This window comes from Pleurodeles waltl, chromosome 12 (assembly GCF_031143425.1).
Source record: "Pleurodeles waltl isolate 20211129_DDA chromosome 12, aPleWal1.hap1.20221129, whole genome shotgun sequence".
NCBI classification, from domain to species: Eukaryota; Metazoa; Chordata; class Amphibia; order Caudata; family Salamandridae; genus Pleurodeles; species Pleurodeles waltl.
In genome coordinates, this window is record NC_090451.1 from 266766346 (window position 1) to 266789435 (window position 23090).

General features: G+C 45.6%; 1 protein-coding gene across 2 annotated transcripts in view; it reads right to left on the bottom strand.

Annotated features, from left to right (window-relative positions):
* Nucleotides 1-23090, bottom strand: part of BRD7 (bromodomain containing 7) — a 361283-nt gene that overhangs the window by 140432 nt on the left and 197761 nt on the right. For both annotated transcript variants that reach the window (XM_069215540.1, XM_069215541.1), the window contains one exon: nt 9845-9980. In XM_069215540.1, the coding sequence (XP_069071641.1) occupies nt 9845-9980 (136 nt within the window). The remainder of the gene's footprint in view (nt 1-9844; nt 9981-23090) is intronic.

The following is a 23090-nucleotide window of genomic DNA, read 5'->3' on the forward strand; positions in this document are numbered from 1 at the left end:
GAAATCAAGTCTAGAACCAACTCAGATACTAATATACATAAAGCATGGTTCCGTACAGATGTGGGGCTAGTTTGCCCTTTTCAGGAAAGCAAGGTCAAGCTTGTTCAAAGACTGTTATTTCTCCTGTGACAGGAGTTTGCCTCAGCACAACACTTGCTGCGGGTTCAGTTTGATTTGGTGGGTACTGCTGTAAGCATTCAGTTCTGATCAGTCATTCTGCCTCCTTGCAGGGTTCTGATTCTACCTTTATGTTACAGGCAGCATGCTTGTTCGTGGTTCCATGGTCACATCTACATCTTAGGTCATTAGTACTTTATATTCTGTAACATCGGGACTAGGATCCTGCGTCAAAGAACTTCAACACCCTAATTCAAGAGTCAGAGAGCCTCAGACTTCAGATGAAGAGGCAGTTAATCACTTAGATCCTGAACAGAAAGATTGCCTTGTCATCTTGAGCCATGTGGGTATTGACCATAGCATTCACCAAGAAGGATTGGGGGCAGTGCTTCAATTAAGAACAGCTCTGGTTGTTGGGCAGTTCATAAGAAGATTCATTCCCGGAATTGGGGAGGGTTGAGAGCTGTATGGAAGCCCCTTCAGAATTTTCAGGAGTTGTTACAAGGGATAGATGCAATAGTCATAATGGACAATTCCAAAACCATGAACCTCTGCAATGACATCTCAATAGCAAAAGAAACCATTATATGTATTCCCTCCCAGTCTTCTAGTTCCTTGTCTACTGGCAAAAATGAGAGAAGCAGTTGTTATTCTGGTTTGCCCACATTCGCTAAGGAGCCATAGGCTTCTGATTCTGAAGATGCCGCCGCTGGAGCACAAGTGGTTCATTCCTCTACACACTTATGACTTAGTCCTTTCCACCTCTATTTCCATGAAGATTCTCAGCAGCTGAGATCGGTAGTGTAAAAACTGAAAGAGAAGAGCTTAGTTTGGGACTTTCTAATTCTGGAGCTAATTCTATTCAACCTGCAAGGGAGGCATAAATCATTGTGAGGTCTCATTTTCCAAGTGGTATACAGATAGGATGTCATCTTCTCTTCTATTTATTTTTTTTATTTTATTTTTTGCAGTTTTATAAAGTGTGAATCTAGATCTGGGGCATTAGCAGTTTTACATGAGCACCAGATTACATTACAATTTTTTTCTGAGTCCAGACAGGACGGTGATCTGAGTCAGGGACACAAAACTGGTTCCCCTGTTCCAAAGTCAGCAGCTCTGGCCCTTAACCCACATCTCCACCCCATCTATCTTTCCCCCGCTGTTGTCTCCCAGAGTGTATATATCTGTTTTTACAAAACAGATGGGCCACCTCTACTTTAAAGCTGCAAGCGGGACTCATTAGGGGCTTTCGTTGTTAAATGGTGATTTGTTTCAGAAATAGAAAACTGGATTTTAAGCTTTTCACAGCATCTGGAGTTATAGAATTTCAAACATGTTTCCTAACTGGGACCTTTTAATGGTGTTGGAGACTTTAGGTAAAGATCCTTTTGAACCTTTGGAGGAGGTTCCCATAAAATGCGTAATAATTTTTTTTAAAGGAAATGTTGTCTTTAATGCAATATAAACCCATTAGAGGTCTTGTGTATATGTCAATTGTTGAAAACATGTTATTAAGCCTTGATTAATAAAACTAACGATTATCTTAATATTGACGTAAAAGGTCTGGGAGCACAAAGTGTCAAGCATAATCTTGCCTTCCAAACTGGAAGTGGTAAAAATGATAAAAGTTTGGAAAGCAAATAACTAGGGAACAACTGATGGTCTGTTTCAAAAACAAAAGGATCCTTCGGAACTCTTTACTGGTGAAAGAAGAATATCTTAACAACAGTTGGCAAAGCCCAGAAACTCCTGCCGAGTGATTATCACCTTATGATTGCCAGGGAACACGTTTAGCCTTGCAGAGTTTATGGAAGCAACCATGGTGAGGTAGAGCGGATCATTATAAACATGCATCCAGTAAATGGACCCATTTCTAAAAGTGACCATGCTGCTGCAGCAGAAAGGAAAAATGTTAATGGTGATATCAGGCCAGGCTAGTAGTCCGGGACATGTGTGCTTAAAAGCAATTAGACAATCCTTAGGAACACATGAACTTGGCACTACAGTGAGTTTACTGAATTGCCAAGTACCATCTCTACAGGGTTTGACTTTTAGGATGAGGGGTGCGGTTGGTAAAGTCAATCAGTAGAGCCTTACTCTTAAAGGGAAGCAAGGGGCAGAAGGAAAGGTGTCTTACTTATAATCCTAATTCTTCTTCAAGAGAATCTCCATTGAAACTATAAGGACTGATAATAAGCGCTTAGTAGTCCCACCCATGTGTGTGATTCTTTTAAATAGATCTTCCTTTGTGTTCAATTTTCAACTTACTTCAGAAAGGCCAAATATTTGTATTTTATATTAAATATTTTGGCAGCCTAAAACATAGGCTACATCAGCCAATTATTTAAATTTACTTTTAAAAAGGACAAAATAATATTAAAATAATATTAAAGAATGAAAATGTTACTAGAAAACTAGAATCCATTAATTTTTCCTAAAGAAAAAGTATCTTACCTTTGGTAACTTTTTACCTGGTAGAGACTCTAGCTAGCTGAATATTCCTTACCTCAGAATATTTCCCAGACGTCACACTGGATCTGGAAACATTTTCTGAGAAGTCCCCTTGCGCGCAGGTAGGTGGCGTTGTTCAGCTACGCATGGAGTCGGATGTGTCAGAAGTGATCTTTGCAGAGCCTCAGGCACCACACCAGCACGCTGACCTCAGACTTGTGACTAGGAGCCATGCTGAGGTATTTAACCAGTGTGACAGCATGAAGTCCTCAAGGACCTCTTAAGGTGGAAGTCACCATTCGCAGAACATGGATGATGGGAGGGTCGATAAGGATCTGCAGCTAGACAGAGTCACTACCAGAGAAGTTGGTACTGATGGTAAGTACCTTGTTCTTCTGAAAGAGACCTCTAGCCCCAGATTCCTTACCTTAAAATAGATACCAAAGCAATGCCTCCCTGAAGGTGGGTCTGTGGGCTGTTTATACTAAGAAGTCAGACCTGACTATCTAGACAGTAGTGTTTGGCAAACGTGTGCAGCAATGCCCAAGTAGATGCCTGACAGATTTCCAGAACAGGGACTCCATGAGCTAAGGCAGTGGTCGCAGCCTTGGCTCTGGTGGAATGAATGCCAATCTGTGTGACATTCTGGTCTTTCCGACCATGCAAACCTGGTGCTGGAATCGTTCTTTTTACCAGAATACTCTATGCTTCAACCTAGAAGGTGGGTGTTCAACCAGAAACTTCTCCAAGAAGAGGGATGGGTACAGGCCTCTAGAGTTGAAATAAGGGAATTTTTAAAATGTAATCAGGGGTCTTCAACTCCATCCATGGTTTGGGATGCCTTCTTCAGGGGCATGGTGATCGCTAAGGGGGCGGCAGATAAATCTTACAGAAGCAACAAGCTTGGGCACTGGAAGAAGCAGTCCGGAGGAGGTTAGATATTTATCTTTGAGCCCCTATGGAAAACAATAGAAAATCCTTCGAACTAGCCAAACAGGCACTGTCCAACGGTCTTCTTAAGAAGGTTGATATAGGATACCAGACTCACAGACAGAAGGTATATGAAGAGAGCAACTTTACAGGCAAATTCCTGGCCTGGCAAGTTTGAGACCAAGTTGCTGGTAATATGATACATGCATTGAGGTGCCCTGTTACCGGGGAAAGGCATACTGACCCTAGAGCAGTGGGTGAAATCATGCTAGAAAACAACAGACAAATTTATAGTCAAACCCAGGATATGGATCTTAAGACCATTAGGGATTTCTTGGGGAAATTAGATATCCCTACTCTTTCGGAAGAAGACAGTGACGCTCTTTTGCAGCCATTTGCAAAGTCAGAACTCCTTGAGGTTGTCAAAAATCTCCCCATGGGGAAGGCTTGCGGACCTGATGGTTTTCCGGCTGAATTTTATAAATCTTTCATTAATGTATTCGTAGACAATTTTTTGTCTTTATCTAATGGTTTGCTGAAGGGCGGGCGGATCCCCAACTCTTGGTATTTGTGGGATTTTATGGCGCGAAGAAAGGCAAAACTGTGCAAAAGAGACCATCAACAGAAGGACTGTTCTCTACAATGAAATGTGCTTCTTTCGGACATGGAAAGGTGTCACAACTTTAGTTCATGTGTTACTCTGACTATGTCACAACCTTATCTGCCGCAACTGGTCTTGTTCCAGGCCTAACACAACAAATCCAAACAAGTATCTTGATAAAGTTAATATTCTGGAACTCTCCATTTCTAGTTTTCTCAGCTTGGAAGTCATTCTCCTTATATGTTGCCTTATGAAGACATGGTGAGGAGGACATGCTAATCTGGTACAAAGTATGCAAGCCCATTTTATAAAGAAATGCAGAGAAATAAGCGATGGGAAGAGATAGTCAAAAATCTTTTTAAGGACTTAGGTGTTTTATAGAATTGGAAAACAATGAAGTTACAGGCTTAAAGTCTTCACATCATTCGAACCCCATCAAATGTAAAACGCTGACCACGAACCCACATGTGCACCAGGAAATAACTATTGAACAAGAGTAGGCTCAGGACACAGTGTAATTTAGAGCAGATAAGAAAGAGCTTGAATACTTTCAATTTGAACTCAAAGAAGTCACTGGTGACCATGTCAGAGAATGCTTTGTAGTGAAGGCAAGGAGGCTCTGAACACCCTTGATGACCTGCATTTATGTGTAAGCCCTAACTGACTGCTTTTTTTTTTTTGTGTGCAAAAATCCAAAAAGGAGCCATGCTGTAGAGCAAGTGGTCAGATTCCAGAGCCTTCATACAACAAATGGTCTGCTTGCCACAATGGCTTGGCAGCAGCATTTTATAGAAAAAAGAGGCACATAAGGAAGAGACTTATCTTTCCTCTGACAATGCATGAGACACTATATGTTGCTTTAGCTACGCCTTTTCTGTTTATTTACTGTTCTATAACCCAATGCCTAAGGACCACAGGAACAGACAAAACTCTTGCAATCTGAATTTTTGTTACAGACAAGAAAACAAACAATACCAAATAAATCCCGAACAATTTGAATAACACAAATGCTGTAAGCCATCAGCAGAAAGACACTGTGGCCTGTTTTTGTAACAGAAAAAGTGTGCCAGTTTGAAAATGTATGTTACCTGACGAAACGAAACAGTGATGTATTACCAAGCAGTAAAAATAACTTAAACCTAGCAGATGGGGAAAAAGATAGGCATAAAACGTTACAATATACAGTAGATTCCTTGTGCATAAAACCACAACAGTCCTTGCACTTTGAATGAGCACTTTTTATATACATAGAAAGAAAGCGTATGAAAAAAACAGGATCCAATCCTCCTCATACTTCTATATTGTATGTTGGCAGTGCCATAGCCAGGGGAACACAAGTTGTTTGTCTCCCTTGAATCACAAAACTGCTTGATTTGCAAATAGGAAAATCAAATTTAAATTTCCTACCGCTTAACAGCATCTAACGTATGTCTTTCATGTTACCCATGAAAATTAAGGACTGTTGAAGCGGGATCTCACCCACCTCTTTCGTCATATGCTGCTGGCGCTGGTGACAAAGACATTTTACTGGATTATATATAGCTGCAGCCATACAACAGATACCCATGTGCATTCATCCACTTCCGGCATAAGGAAGCAATCATGGCAGTGATCATCTTTAAATGAGCGAAGGTGCCGCTCTACCCAGACTAATTGTGTCTTACCGTACAGAGACATTCTGCATTTATACCAGCAACCACCTTCTTGTGCGACAAGGGAGTATGGGAGACTGAAACCCAAGTTGTGCGCACTATGAAGGAAGTTCACTCAGTCTTAGGGTGGGGGGATCCCTCTGGGGTGTTGAAGGCCGGGAGGTGCAGCCTCAGGAGCGCCAGAGCTGTAGTTGACTAGCAAAAGGCACCACTGAGCCTCAAAATGGAATGCCAACAAACCACCAGCAGATGAGTGCCCAAGAACACACAGAACTGCTCTCACAATTGCAACACAACACCACCATCTAGTACCAAATCCCACCTTGTTATCAACCCAGTAATACAAGCACTTGAGGATACCTACTGAGACAATACCATTTGAGCATGGCTCGCCATAGCTGCAATCCCCTATCAAACCGGGGGAGCAGGTATGCGTTATCTTTGTTAGTGTCAGGATGGCAGAGGTCATATATCCCCCAGATATCAGACTCACTACGATGCTTGCCACCACAACCCACACACAAGTAATGTTTATCGCGCACATGGCGGGAGAGGTGCAGTTATAAGCTACAACCCCCGCTGCAGGATATTGAACCCTCCAGTTGGTTTCCACACAGCTAGACTAAACCAGAAAGGCCAAATGCTCCTCTCTAAAGGACCGAGTTAGGTCTCTTGAAATCGCCCATAAGCAAGCTGGGTCTCAAAGTACGGAAACAATTTACATTAGCTTGCAAGCAACTTAAAGCCCTAGACACATATAGAGTAGAATACGCCCTCCTCACACTGAAACAGAAATACTACACTGGAGGGAATAAAGCCAGGCGACTTGTAGCTCACAGACTCCAGGCTCAGATTCTCAAATGTCCGATATCAGAGATCTACTCACAGGCAGAGCACGCAGTACACAAAGATGACAAAATTGCACATGCCTTCGAGTGCGTCTATGCTAATGTCTTTGCAGTGAACCCTGCAGATGTAAATACCTATCTAGCAATTGCCAACATAACAAAACTCCCAGTGCAAAAGGTGCAAGCTTCGGAAGCGGACTTTAGCTTACAGAAGGTTCTTTCAGCGATAGTGAGACTACAACCAGTTAAGGCACCCAGGTTAGTCGGCTTTATCTTAAAGTTTTAGAAAGCAATTGCCACCTAACTGGCCTCCCTTCTTGTGCAACTCTACAACTCATTCTGGGTCAAAGATGCTCTCCCCAATTTCACGAGGGAGTAGGTGATTACAGTGATTCCCAAGCCCAGGAAAGACCCAACAAAATGCTATTCCTAAATAGCACCTCCCTACTACATATTGATGCAAAGCATTTTACAGGCATCCCTGTGGTCGAGCAGTAGGCTTATCAAAGGAGTAGTGTTAAGCATTTGTTGTACATACACACAGGCAATAAATGAGGAACACACACTCAGAGACAATTCCAAGCCAATAGGATTTTGTATAGAAAAAATATCTTTTCTTAGTTTATTTTAAGAAACACAGGTTCTAATTCTACATGTAATATCTCATTTGAAAGGTATTGCAGGTAAGTACTTTAGGAACTTTGAATAATCACAAAGGCATATATACTTTTTACATAAAACACATATAGCTATTTTAAAAGTGGACTTAGTGCAATTTTCACAGTTCCTGGGGGAGGTAAGTTATTGTTAGTTTTTGCAGGTAAGTAAACCACCTACGGGGTTCAAATTGGGGTCCAAGGTAGCCCACCGTTGGGGGTTCAGAGCAACCCCAAAGTCACCACACCAGCAGCTCAGGGCATGTCAGGTGCAGAGGTCAAAGAGGTGCCCAAAACACATAGGCTTCAATGGAGAAGGGGGTGCCCCGGTTCCAGTCTGCCAGCAGGTAAGTACCCGCGTCTTCGGAGGGCAGACCAGGGGGGTTTTGTATGGCACCGGGGGAGACACACGTCCACACAAAAAGTACACCCTCAGCAGCGCGGGGGCGGCCGGGTGCAGTGTGTAAACCAGCGTCGGGTTTGTAATAGGAATCAATGGGAGACCAAGGGGTCTCTTCAGCGTTGCAGGCAGGCAAGGGGGGGGACTCCTCGGGGTAGCCACCACCTGGGCAAGGGAGAGGATCTCCTGGGGGTCACTCCTGCACTGGAGTTCCGATCCTTCGGGTCCTGGGGGCTGCGGGTGCAGGGTCTTTTCCAGGCAGTCGCGGTCAGGGGGAGCCTCGGGATTCCCTCTGCAGGCGTCGCTGTGGGGGCTCAGGGGGGACAACTTTGGTTACTCACAGTCTTGGAGTCGCCTGGGGGTCCTCTCTGTAGTGATGTTTCTTCACCAGCCGAGTCGGGGTCGCCGGGTGCAGTTTTGCAAGTCTCACTCTTCTTGCGGGGATTGCAGGGGTCTTTAAATCTGCTCCTCTGGAAACAAATTTGCAGTCTTTGTTGAACAGGGCCGCTGTTCTCGGGAGTTTCTTGGTCTTTTGGAAGCAGGGCAGTCCTCCGAGGATTCAGAGGTCGCTGGTCCCGGGGAAAGCGTCGCTGGAGCAGTTTTCTTCTGAAGGAGGGAGACAGGCCGGTAGGGCTGGGGCCAAGGCAGTTGGTGTCTTCGTCTTCTCTGCAGGGGTTTTTCAGCTCAGCAGTCCTCTTCTTTGTAAGTTGCAGGAATCTACCTTCTTAGGTTCAGGGAAGCCCTTAAATACTAAATTTAAGGGCGTGTTTAGGTCTGGGGGTTAGTAGCCAATGGCTACTAGCCCCGAGGGTGGGTACACCCTCTTTGTGCCTCCTCCCAGGGGGAGGGGGTCACATTCCTATCCCTATTGGGGGAATCCTCCATCTGCAAGATGGAGGATTTCTAAAAGTTAGAGTCACTTCAGCTCAGGACACCTTAGGGGCTGTCCTGACTGGCCAGTGACTCCTCTTTGTTATTCTCATTATTTCCTCCGGCCTTGCTGCCAAAAGTGGGGCCGTGGCCGGAGGGGGCGGGCAACTCCACTAGCTGGAGTGCCCTGTCGTGCTGGAACAAAGGGGGTGAGCCTTTGAGGCTCACCGCCAGGTGTTACAGCTCCTGCCTGGGGGAGGTGATAGCATCTCCACCCAGTGCAGGCTTTGTTACTGGCCACAGAGTGACAAAGGCACTCTCCCCATGTGGCCAGCAACATGTCTCGAGTGTGGCAGGCTGCTAAAACCAGTCAGCCTACACAGGTAGTTGGTTAAGGTTTCAGGGGGCACCTCTAAGGTGCCCTCTGGGGTGTATTTTACAATAAAATGTACACTGGCATCAGTGTGCATTTATTGTGCTGAGAAGTTTGATACCAAACTTCCCAGTTTTCAGTGTAGCCATTATGGTGCTGTGGAGTTCGTGTTTGACAGACTCCCAGACCATACAGGGAGTGCAGAATTATTAGGCAAATGAGTATTTTGACCACATCATCCTCTTTATGCATGTTGTCTTACTCCAAGCTGTATAGGCTCGAAAGCCTACTACCAATTAAGCATATTAGGTGATGTGCATCTCTGTAATGAGAAGGGGTGTGGTCTAATGACATCAACACCCTATATCAGGTGTGCATAATTATTAGGCAACTTAACAAAAAACAAATATATACCCATTTCAATTATTTATTATTACCAGTGAAACCAATATAACATCTCAACATTCACAAATATACATTTCTGACATTCAAAAACAAAACAAAAACTTGCCCCATCCAAGTTCTTTCCCCTCCCTGATCCATTACCCCTCCCAATACCTTCCTCTTATTCCTGTGATCCTGATCTCAAGCTTGTTTCTTACTACAGCACCTTACCAAGGTCTGGATGTAGGTGAGAGTATGTATATACTGAACGAAACTAAATAAAACAGATTCTAAATTAAATTAAGGACTTACACATAGTATAAAAAATTCCACATTACAAAGTATAATTAATTAGGAAAAAGTACTTGAACCAATGAAGGGAAGCTTCATCTTATATAAAGCACAATGCAGAGATTTCTATTCTGATATGAAAAAAGCAGAAACAGAACTGGAACACTTATCTTGGTATGTAATGCTTAAAACAATACATTTATAGTCTACACACTGAAGCAATCATATAGAACACTATGGCAGAATACCGAATTAGAGAGCAAATGCTCACCTGAAATAGCCCTGAAGGTTTGGTTCTTCCCCATATGTCATGTAGATTAAATCAGAATCATCCTTGCTGATGTTTGCCAATGTGGAGTCATTATCTGGAGCATAAGTACTGAATGGACCGTAATTCAAGTAAGCAACTATTGAAAGAGGACAAGATGTAAGGCATTAATGTATTTAATCTTGGTTAAGAGTCACATTCTCCATTCACCATTTATCTTCCCTTCACAATTTTATTTGCTGGGCAAATTAAAGAAACAATGAGGGGGTGAAAAGGGAGAAGTGGAAGAGAGTACGAGGCGAATGGCAAGGCACACCAATCAATAAGTGGAAAGTGAGAAGCAGAGAGATGGTAGGATAAACAAGAGATTTATAGAGGAGAGAGGGCAAGAACACAGGTGGTGAACAAATGGCTAAGAAGCAGGTGATCAAACATCCCCAAGAGAAACAGTATCCGGTTCAGTCAGATTTTGTGTAGATGTCTTATGTCAAGAAGGTCTTAAGTCCTTTCCAGAAGGACAGGATGTCACAAGCAAACCTTGGTTTGGTTTATAGAATGTTCAATAAGGCAGGTGCAGAACCAGATAAAGGGGGGCTGCGGAGCTAGTGTACATTCAACTATCTAACAATTGCGTGATTCTGTGAAGATCCTGTTTATATCTCCCTCAGTCTCAAATTTCACATATAAAAATATGTGCAATGCAGATAAAATATTCTACCATTGTGCTGTCGATTGCGGTCTTGAGCACATATTTCTATGCTAATTGCCATTATAGCTCAGTTAATTCCACTTCAGCTTGATCACATATATATTCCCAATTTCTCCTATCAGTGGCCTAGATTCAAATCCACACAGGATACTGTTCTATGTAAAGCGCCTTGGATTTAATGAGCCACCTTGTAGTGTAAAAAAAAATAAAAATTATATTCACTCAATTCACCAAAAGGCATGTTTCAATTAAGCATTTCTGCAAAATCTCCATTTCAAATCTGCCACCTGTGATGTGCCCTGTTTGGAGTCTGGGGCACTCCCAACCCACGGAAATCCTCTTTAGACCTAGTGACACTATACTCAGAAGGGCCAAGAGAATCTACTTAGAGGACCACTTTCATCAACATATCACATATGAGCACATGATATGGTGCTAATGTTTCCTTTCATTACAGTGCCAAGGAAGGAAACAATACTTAGGACCCGATTTCATTTTTGCTGGACGGAGTAGTCACTGGCCTGGTAGAGGGCTTTACATCCGCCAGGCCTGGACTACTCCGCTCACACCAAATTTTTAAATGACCACTTAGCAGGCAGTCATTTATAAAGGAATTAGCAGGAACTGCCGTCATGGCAGGTCCTGTCAGTGCATTTTACTGTTTGTTACAGAGCTGAGACAAAAGGATGCAGCCCTGTAACAAACAGTGGTCTTTTTTCCTTCTCAAAAACAAAATCCCGAAATGTGATTTTGGGACAGTAAAAAAGTAATGCTCCCCTCGCCATTGGAGGCTTCTTCCATGGTGAGGGGAGCGTTAAAATGTGTTTACTTTTCCTTAGCAAGAAACAGTAAAAAGTGACTACATGTCTGCCCACAGCAGAGATAGAGTAGTCTCCATCACGATTAACCCGAAGTTCTGCCCACATCTAAATGAGGCAGGAGAACCACATTTTTGGCAGTACGGATACTCTGTTGCGGGTGCTATGGAGTATCCTTAACACCAAGAATTAAATCAGGCCCAAAGTTTCGCACCCACCAAGAGATTCCATGGGCTGTACAAAATTAAGGTAGAAGTACACAATTTTCCAAATTTCTCTGCAAGTCCAGGGATTGTTATCAGTCATGAAACGAATTAGAACCATAACTGCTTTTTTCCTGAAATGAAGCGATATGAGCTAACATTGCACATAGACCTCTGAAGACCACAATCTGTAAGGAAACTTAAGCCAAAGGTTTTTTCTCAATGACAAATAACAGGACATGTAACTCTTTAGAATCCAAGGACTTATATCTCTGAGAAGACAGTTTAAAGCAATTACGCCACACGAAATCTAAAACAAAACCTTCAGATTTCTTTTTATATTTTCCACATGCAAACAAGTATTAACAGGGGTCCAGCATCAATAGGTAGTGCAATCATGACTCAATAAGGTACTGATGGGTTTTACAGATGCATGACAAGAAAAAACAAAAGAATTAAATGTGTTTAAACAACCTATTAGCACAAATTCGGAAAAAAAACTCTAGTTTAGTAATGTATAGGTACCTCCACATTCACAGGATAAAAGAATTACTGTTTTATATTTTGAGAGAAGACATCTGACGGATGCAGAAGTGTCAGCAGAGATGGTTTAAGGAACAATATCTGTGGACTCTATTATATTTTTTAGCAATACTGTAGGAAAGTACCATCTTGCCTGGCATGTTACCCCCATTTTTCACTGTATATATGTTTTAGTTGTATGTGTCACTGGGACCCTGCCAGCCACGGCCCCAGTGCTCATAAGTGTGCCCTGTATGTGTTACCTGTGTTATGACTAACTGTCTCACTGAAGCTCTGCTAACCAGAACCTCAGTGGTTATGCGCTCTCATTTCTTTCCAAATTGTCACTAACAGGCTAGTGACCAATTTCACCAATTTACATTGGCATACTGGAACACCCTTATAATTCCCTAGTATATGGTACTGAGGTACCCAGGGTATTGGGGTTCCAGGAGACCCCTATGGGCTGCAGCATTTCTTATGCCACCCATAGGGAGCTCTGACAATTCTTACACAGGCATGCCACTGCAGCCTGAGTGAAATAATGCCCACATTATTTCACAGCCATTTTTCACTGCACTTAAGTAACTTATAATTCACATATATGTCTAACCTTTACCTGGTAAAGGTTGGGTGCTAAGTTACTTAGTGTGTGGGCACCCTGGCACTAGCCAAGGTGCTCCCACATTGTTCAGGGCAAATTCCCCGGACTTTGTGAGTGCGGGGACACCATTACACGCGTGCACTATACATATACATACCTATGTATAGCTTCACAATGGTAACTCCGAATATGGCCATGTAACATGTCTATGATCATGGAATTGCCCCCTCAATGCCATCCTGGCACTGTCGGCACAATCCCATGATCCCACGGGTCTCTAGCACAGACCCGGGTACTGCCAAACTGCCTTTTCAGGGGTTTCACTGCAGCTGGTGCTACTGCCAACCCCTCAGACAGGTTTCTGCCCTCCTGGGGTCCAGCCAGGCTTGGCCCAGGAAGGCAGAACAAAGGACTTCCTCAGAGAGAGGGTGTTACACCCTCTCCCTTTGGAAAAAGGTGTTAAGGCAGGGGAGGAGTAGCCTCCCCCAGCCTCTGGAAATGCTTTCATGGGCACAGATGGTGCCCATTTCTGCATAAGCCAGTCTACACCGGTTCAGGGACCCCTCAGCCCTGCTCTGGCGCGAAACTGGACAAAGGAAAGGGGAGTGACCACTCCCCTGACCTGCACCTCCCCTGGGAGGTGCCCAGAGCTCCTCCAGTGTGCTCCAGACCTCTGCCATCTTGGAAACAGAGGTGCTGCTGGCACACTGGACTGCTCTGAGTGACCAGTGCCAGCAGGTGACGTCAGAGACTCCTTTTGCTAGGCTCCTTCCGGTGTTGCTAGCCTATCCTCTCTCCTAAGTAGCCAAACCCTCTTTTCTGGCTATTTAGGGTCTCTGCTTTGGGGAATTCCTTAGATAACGAATGCAAGAGCTCATCAGAGTTCCTCTGCATCTCTCTCTTCACCTTCTGCCAAGGAATCGACTGCTGACCGCGTTGGAAGTCTGCAAAACTGCAACAAAGTAGCAAAGACGACAACTGCGACCTTGTAACGCTGATCCTGCCGCCTTCACAACTGTTTTCCTGGTGGTGCATGCTGTGGGGGTAGTCTGCCTCCTCTCTGCACTAGAAGCTCCGAAGAAATCTCCCGACAGTCGACGGAATCTTCCCCCTGCAACCGCAGGCACCAAAGAACTGCATCACCGGTCCTCTGGGTCTCCTTTCAGCACGACGGGCGAGGTCCCTTGAACTCAGCAACTCTGTCCAAGTGACTCCCACAGTCCAGTGACTCTTCAGTCCAAGTTTGGTGGAGGTAAGTCCTTGCCCCCCCACGCTAGACTACATTGCTGGGAACCACGTGTTTTGCAGCTACTCCGGCTCCTGTGCACTCTCCGAGGATTTCCTTTGTGCACAGCCAAGCCTGGGTCCCCGGCACTCTAACCTACATTGCACAACCTCCTGAGTTGTCCTCCGGCGGCGTGGGACTCTCTTGTGCAACTTCGGGTGAGCACCGATTCACTCCACTTCGTAGTGCCTGTCCCGGCACTTCTGCGGGTGCTGCTTGCTTCTGAGAGGGCTCCTTGTCTTGCTGGGCGCCCCCTCTGTCCCCTCACGCAATTGGTGACATCCTGGTCACTCCTGGGCCACAGCAGCATCCAAAAACCCTAACTGCGAGCTTTTGCTGGTTTGCGGTCTTTCTGCGGGAAAACACTTCTGCACGACTCTTCACGACGTGGGCCATCCATCCTCCAAAGGGGAAGTTTCTAGCCCTTGTCGTTCTTGCAGAATCCTCAGCTTCTACCATCCGGTGGCAGCTTCTTTGCACCCACAGCTGGCATTTCCTGGGCATCTGCCCACTCCCGACTTGATCGTCACTTTTGGACTTGGTCCCCTTGTTCCACAGGTACTCTCGTCTGGAAATCCATTGTTGTTGCATTGCTGGTGTTGGTCTTTCCTGCAGAATTCCCCTATCACAACTTCTGTGCTCTTTGGAGAACTTAGGTGCACTTTGCACCCACTTTTCAGGGTCTTGGGGTGGGCTATTTTTCTAACCCTCACTGTTTTCTTACACTCCCAGCCACCCTCTACAAGGTCACATAAGTTTGGGGTCCATTCGTGGTTCGCATTCCACTTCTAGAGTATATGGTTTGTGTTGCCCCTATCCCTATCTGCCCCCATTGCATTCTATTGTGTCTATACATTGTTTGCACTGTTTTCTATTGCTATTACTGCATATTTTGGTATTGTGTACATATATCTTGTGTATATTTGCTATCCTCATACTGAGGGTACTCACTGAGATACTTTGGCATATTGTCATAAAAATAAAGTACCTTTATTTTTAGTATATCTGTGTATTGTGTTTTCTTATGATATTGTGCATATGACACTAGTGGTACTGTAGGAGCTTCACTCGTCTCCTAGTTCAGCCTAAGCTGCTCTGCTAAGCTACCTTTTCTATCAGCCTAAGCTGCTAGACACCCCTCTACACTAATAAGGGATACCTGGGCCTGGTGCAAGGTGTAAGTACCCCTTGGTACTCACTACAAGTCAGTCCAGCCTCCTACATTGGTTGTGCAGCGGTGGGATAAGTACTTTGCAACTACTTACCACTTTTGTCATTGTACTTTTCATAAGAGAAAAATATACAAAACAAGTTCACTGTATGTACACCTAACCAAAAAGTTTTGCTTTTCTCCTATCACTTCTTTTCTAAGTGCTGAAAAGTACCTTTAAACTTTCTAAAAAGTTCTTAAAAAGTTGTAAAAGTTTTTTTTCTGTTCTTTAAAAAGTTCTGAAAACTTTTTTCTCACTTTTTCTGTCCCTTAAACACTTTCTATCATGTCTGGTACAGGCCAAACTCTTGATCTGTCCAACATAGCTTATGACAACCTTAGCTGGAAAGAAGCAGCAAGGAGTCTCTGTGTAGATAGAGGTTTAGGGGTAGGGAAGAATCCCTCAAGACAACTGTTGGTTAATATGCTTATTGAACAAGATAAGACCTTAGGTGGCACTTCTGGTGAGAAATTAGCTGATGGTTCCCACTCTGATTCTGGGGTACCCGTAGCAAAAGATTTGGGAGGGAATCTTGCCAACCTGCCCCCTAGCAAGCCACCTAGCATAGCTGGCACAGATGTGAATTCACACCACAGTAATAGTGTTGTCTCACATCACAGTAAAAGTGTTCCTTCTCATCATAGTAGGAGTATTCATTCTGTTAGCCAGGTTGTTAGTGTCATCTGTTAGGGCCAGGTCTCCTTCTGTTCATTCTTAGCATACTTCTGTTTCTAGACATGCCTCACCCACCCACCCTGATGACAGAGTGTTAGAAAGGGAGCTCAATAGATTGAGAGTGGAACAATCCAGACTGAAGCTCAAGAAGCAACAGCTGGATTTAGATAGGCAGTCATTGGAGAGAAAGAGAAAGACAGAAATTGGGATTTGAATCCCATGGTGGCAGCAGCAGTATTTCTAATAGTCATCCTGCAAAAGAGCATGATTCTAGGAATCTGCATAAGATAGTTCCCCCTTACAAGGAGGGGGATGACATTAACAAGTGGTTTGCTGCACTTGAGAGGGCCTGTGTTGTACAGGAGGTCCCTCAAAGGCAGTGGGCTGCTATCCTATGGCTATCTTTCAGTGGAAAGGGTAGGGATAGGCTCCTTACTGTGAAAGAAAGTGATGCCAATAATTTTGCAGTTCTTAAGAATGCACTCCTGGATGGTTATGGCTTAACCACTGAACAGTACAGGATGAAGTTCAGAGAAACCAAAAAGGAGTCTTCACAAGACTGGGTAGACTTTGTTGACCAGGCAGTGAAGGCCTTGGAGGGGTGGTTACATGGCAGTAAAGTTACTGATTATGAAAGCCTGCATAACTTAATCCTGAGAGAGCATATTCTTAATAATTGTGTGTCTGATTTGTTGCACCAGTACCTGGTGGACTCTGGTCTGACCTCTCCCCAAGAATTGGGAAAGAAGGCGGACAAATGGGTCAGAACAAGGGTGAACAGAAAAGTTCATACAGGGGGTGACAAAGATGGCAAGAAGAAGGATGGTAACTCTTCTGACAAGGGTGGGGACAAATCTAAAAATGAGTCTTCATCAGGCCCACAAAAACAATCTGGTGGGGCTGGTGGGCCCAAATCCTCTTCAAATCAAAACAAAGAAAAGAAACCATGGTGCTATTTATGTAAAATAAAAGGCCATTGGACAACAGATCCCAGTTGTCCAAAGAAAAGCACCAAGCCTCCTACCACTACAACCCCTGCTGCTACACCTAGTGCCCCTAGTAATCACAGTAGTGGTGGGAGCAAACCTACTAATTGCCAATCCAAGGGAGTAGCTGGGCTCACTTTTGGGAATTTAGTTGGGGTTGGTCTGATTAGGAAGACCACAGAGGCTGTGTTTGTCTCTGAGGGGGCTATTGATTTAGCCACCTTGGTTGCTTGTCCCCTTAACATGGATAAGTACAAGCAACTACCCCTAATAAATGGTGTTGAGGTTCAGGCCTACAGGGAAACAGGTGCCAGTGTTACAATGGTAATAGAGAAACTGGTCCACCCTGAACAACACCTACTTGGTCACCAGTACCAAGTAACCGATGCTCACAACAACACTCTGAGCCACCCCATGGCTGTTGTGAATCTCAACTGGGGGGGGGGGGGTTACTGGTCCAAAGAAAGTTGTGGTTGCCTCAGATTTACCTGTAGACTGTCTATTAGGAAATGATTTAGAGACATCAGCTTGGGCAGAAGTGGAGTTGGAGGCTCATGCAGCAATGCTCGGCATTCCAGGGCATATTTTTGCTTTGACCAGGGCTCAGGCCAAAAAGCAAAAAGGACAGGGTGACTTGGATCCTGAAAGAATGGACCAAGTGCCCCCTAAAGCTAGGGTTAGTAAAGGTAAAACACTACCTACTATCCCTCCCTCTACAGTGGATTCTACTTCTGAGGAAGAAGAATTTCCACCCTGTGCAGAACCTACACCAGAGGAGCTGGAAGCAGACACTGCTGAGCTTTTGGGTGAGGGGGGCCTGCCAGGGAGGAGCTGAGTGTGGCACAGCATACCTGTCCCACACTAGAGGGTCTAAGGCAGCAAGCTGTCAAACAAGCAAATGGGGATGTCAGTGACTCTCACAGAGTTTACTGGGAGGATAACCTTTTGTACACTGAAGCAAGGGATCCAAAACCTGGAGCAGAAAGTTTCTCCTAACTCAAGCCCACGACATTCCCTTAGCTGGACATCTGGGGCAAATGATAACTTGGGACAGGCTTGTTCCCTTGTTTCATTGGCCTAGAATGTCAGAGGACACAAAGGAATTTTGTAAGTCCTGTGAAACCTGTCAAGCCAGTGGCAAGACAGGTGGCACTCCAAAGGCACCCCTTATTCCACTGCCTGTGGTTGGGGTTCCCTTTGAAAGGGTAGGGGTTGACATAGTTGGCCCCCTTGACCCTCCTACTGCTTCAGGCAATAGGTTTATCTTGGTGGTAGTGGACCATGCCACCAGATATCCTGAAACAATTCCTCTAAGGACCACTACAGCTCCTGCAGTGGCTAAGGCCCTCCTGGGAATCTTTTCCAGGGTGGGCTTCCCAAAAGAGGTAGTATCAGACAGGGGAAGCAATTTCATGTCTGCTTTCTTAAAGGCCATGTGGGAGGAGTGTGGTGTTACATACAAGTTCACCATACCCTATCATCCACAAACAAATGGACTGGTGGAGAGATTTAACAAAACTCTCAAAGGTATGATAATGGGACTCCCTGAAAAACTTTGCAGGAGATGGGATATCCTGTAACTTTGCCTCCTTTTTGCTTACAGGGAGGTACCCCAGAAAGGAGTGGGCTTCAGCCCCTTTGAACTCCTATTTGGACACCCTGTAAGAGGTCCTCTAACACTTGTTAAGGAGGGTTGGGAACAACCTTTAAAAGCTCCAAAGCAAGACATAGTGGACTATGTACTTGGCCTAAGATCTAGGATGGCTGACTACATGAAAAAGGCCAGTAAAAACCTTCAGGCCAGCCAAGAGCTCCAAAAGCAATGGCATGACCAGAAGGCTGTTTTGGTTCAGTACCAACCAGGGCAGAAAGTGTGGGTCTTGGAGCCTGTGGCCCCAAGAGCACTCCAAGACAAATGGAGTGGACCCCACATAATTGTTGAAAAGAAGGGTGAAGTCACCTACTTAGTTGACTTAGGCACTGCCAGGAGTCCCCTTAGGGTGCTCCATGTCAATCGCCTGAAACCCTACTATGACAGGGCTGATCTCACCCTGCTCATGGCAACAGATGAGGGACAGGAAGAAGAGAGTGACCCTCTCCCTGATCTCTTCTCTTCCACAGAACAAGATGCTCTAGTGGAAGGTGTAGTACTGGCAGATTGTCTTACTGCTGAGCAGAAAGACCACTGCATAAATCTCCTGGGTCAGTTTTCTGAACTCTTCTCTACTGTGCCAGGCACCACTTCTTGGTGTGAGCACACTATAGATACTGGAGACAGCTTGCCTGTCAAAAGTAAGATCTATAGGCAGCCTGACCATGTCAGAGACTGCATAAAGCAAGAGGTGCAGAAAATGCTTGAACTGGGAGTGGTTGAGCACTCTGAAAGTCCATGGGCCTCTCCTGTGGTACTTGTACCAAAACCTCATTCCAAGGATGGAAAGAAGGAAATGCGGTTTTGTGTAGACTACAGAGGTCTCAACCAGGTAACCAAAACTGATGCTCACCCTATACCCAGGGCAGATGAGCTAATAGATACACTGGCATCTGCCAAGTATCTAAGCACTTTTGATTTGACTGCAGGGTATTGGCAGATCAAATTATCGGAAGATGCAAAAGCAAAAACTGCATTTTCAACCATTGGAGGCCATTACCAATTCACAGTAATGCCTTTTGGATTGAAAAATGCATCTGCCACTTTTCAAAGTTTGGTGAATACAGTCCTGCAAGGGCTGGAAGCTTTTAGTGCAGCATATCTAGATGATATAGCTGTCTTTAGCTCCAGCTGGGATGATCACCTGGTCCACCTATGGAAAGTTTTGGAGGCCCTGCAAAAGGCAGGTCTCACTATCAAGGCTTCAAAGTGCCAGATAGGGCAGGGGAAGGTGGTTTATCTGGGACACCTAGTAGGTGGAGAACAGATTGCACCACTTCAGGGGAAAATCCAAACTATTATTGATTGGGTTCCCCCTACTACTCAGACTCAGGTGAGAGCCTTTTTAGGCCTCACTGGGTATTACAGGAGGTTCATAAAGAACTATGGCTCCATTGCAGCCCCTCTTAATGACCTCACATCAAGAAAATGCCTAAAAAGGTATTATGGACAGCAAACTGTCAGAAAGCTTTTGAGGAGCTGAAGCAGGCCATGTGCACTGCACCTGTCCTGAAAAGCCCCTGTTACTCCAAAAAATTCATTGTCCAAACTGATGCATCTGAATTAGGGGTAGGGGCAGTCTTATCACAACTTAAGTCTGAGGGCCAGGATCAACCTGTTGCTTTTATCAGCAGGAGGTTGACCCCTAGAGAAAAGCGTTGGTCTGCCATAGAGAGGGAGGCCTTTGCTGTGGTCTGGGCACTGAAGAAGTTGAGGCCATACCTGTTTGGCACTCACTTCATTGTTCAGACAGACCACGAACCTCTACTTTGGCTAAAACAAATGAAAGGTGAAAATCCTAAATTGTTGAGGTGGTCCATATCCCTACAGGGAATGGACTATACAGTGGAACATAGACCTGGGAGTACCCACTCCAATGCAGATGGACTCTCCAGATATTTCCACTTAGACAATGAAGACTCATCAGGTCATGGCTAGTCTTATTGTCCTTCGTTTGGGGGGGGGGGGTGGGGTTGTGTAGGAAAGTACCATCTTGCCTGGCATGTTACACCCATTTTTCACTGTATATATGTTGTTTTAGTTGTATGTGTCACTGGGACCCTGCCAGCCAGGGCCCCAGTGCTCATAAGTGTGCCCTGTATGTGTTACCTGTGTTATGACTAACTGGCTCACTGAAGCTCTGCTAACCAGAACCTCAGTGGTTATGCGCTCTCATTTCTTTCCAAATTGTCACTAACAGGCTAGTGACCAATTTCACCAATTTACATTGGCATACTGGAACACCCTTATAATTCCCTAGTATATGGTACTGAGGTACCCAGGGTATTGGGGTTCCAGGAGACCCCTATGGGCTGCAGCATTTCTTATGCCACCCATAGGGAGCTCTAACAATTCTTACACAGGCATGCCACTGCAGCCTGAGTGAAATAATGCCCACATTATTTCACAACCATTTTTCACTGCACTTAAGTAACTTATAAGTCACCTATATGTCTAACCTTTACCTGGTAAAGGTTGGGTGCTAAGTTACTTAGTGTGTGGGCACCCTGGCACTAGCCAAGGTGCTCCCACATTGTTCAGGGCAAATTCCCCGGACTTTGTGAGTGCGGGGACACCATTACACGCGTGCACTATACATATACCTACCTATGTATAGCTTCACAATGGTAACTCCGAATATGGCCATGTAACATGTCTATGATCATGGAATTGCCCCCTCAATGCCATCCTGGCACTGTCGGCACAATCCCATGATCCCACGGGTCTCTAGCACAGACCCCGGTACTGACAAACTGCCTTTTCAGGGGTTTCACTGCAGCTGGTGCTGCTGCCAACCCCTCAGACAGGTTTCTGCCCTCCTGGGGTCCAGCCAGGCTTGGCCCAGGAAGGCAGAACAAAGGATTTTCTCAGAGAGAGGGTGTTACACCCTCTCCCTTTGGAAAAAGGTGTTAAGGCAAGGGAGGAGTAGCCTCCCCCAGCCTCTGGAAATGCTTTCATGGGCACAGATGGTGCCCATTTCTGCATAAGCCAGTCTACACCGGTTCAGGGACCCCTCAGCCCTGCTCTGGCGCGAAACTGGACAAAGGAAAGGGGAGTGACCACTCCCCTGACCTGCACCTCCCCTGGGAGGTGCCCAGAGCTCCTCCAGTGGGCTCCAGACCTCTGCCATCTTGGAAACAGAGGTGCTGCTGGCACACTGGACTGCTATGAGTGGCCAGTGCCAGCAGGTGACGTCAGAGACTCCTTCTGATAGGCTCCTTCAGGTGTTGCTAGCCTATCCTCTCTCCTAAGTAGCCAAACCCTCTTTTCTGGCTATTTAGGGTCTCTGCTTTGGGGAATTCCTTAGATAACGAATGCAAGAGCTCATCAGAGTTCCTCTGCATCTCTCTCTTCACCTTCTGCCAAGGAATCGACTGCTGACCGCGCTGGAAGCCTGCAAAACTGCAACAAAGTAGCAAAGACGACTACTGCAACCTTGTAACGCTGATCCTGCCGCCTTCTCGACTGTTTTCCTGGTGGTGCATGCTGTGGGGGTAGTCTGCCTCCTCTCTGCACTAGAAGCTCAGAAGAAATCTCCCGACAGTCGACGGAAACTTCCCCCTGCAACCGCAGGCACCAAAGAACTGCATCACCGGTCCTCTGGGTCTCCTCTCAGCACGACGAGCGAGGTCCCTTGAACTCAGCAACTCTGTCCAAGTGACTCCCACAGTCCAGTGACGCTTCAGTCCAAGTTTGGTGGAGGTAAGTCCTTGCCTCCCCACGGTAGACTGCATTGCTGGGAACCGCGTGTTTTGCAGCTACTCCGGCTCCTGTGCACTCTCCGAGGATTTCCTTTGTGCACAGCCAAGCCTGGGTCCCCGGCACTCTAACCTGCATTGCACAACCTCCTGAGTTGTCCTCTGGCGGCGTGGGACTCTCTTGTGCAACTTCGGGTGAGCACCGATTCACTCCACTTCGTAGTGCCTGTCCCGGCACTTCTGCGGGTGCTGCTTGCTTCTGAGAGGGCTCCTTGTCTTGCTGGATGCCCCCTCTGTCCCCTCACACAATTGGTGACATCCTGGTCCCTCCTGGGCCACAGCAGCATACAAAAACCCTAACCACGAGCTTTGCAGCTAGCAAGGCTTGTTTGCGGTCTTTCTGCGGGAAAACACTTCTGCACGACTCTTCACGACGTGGGACATCCATCCTCCAAAGGGGAAGTTTCCTGCCCTTGTCGTTCTTGCAGAATCCTCAGCTTCTACCATCCGGTGGCAGCTTCTTTGCACCCACAGCTGGCATTTCCAGGGCATCTGCCCACTCCCGACTTGATCGTGACTTTTGGACTTGGTCCCCTTGTTCCACAGGTACTCTTGTCTGGAAATCCATTGTTGTTGCATTGCTGGTGTTGGTCTTTCCTGCAGAATTCCCCTATCACGACTTCTGTGCTCTTTGGGGAACTTAGGTGCACTTTGCACCCACTTTTCAGGGTCTTGGGGTGGGCTATTTTTCTAACCCTCACTGTTTTCTTACAGTCCCAGCGACCCTCTACAAGGTCACATAGGTTTGGGGTCCATTCGTGGTTCGCATTCCACTTCTAGAGTATATGGTTTGTGTTGCCCCTATCCCTATGTGCCCCCATTGCATT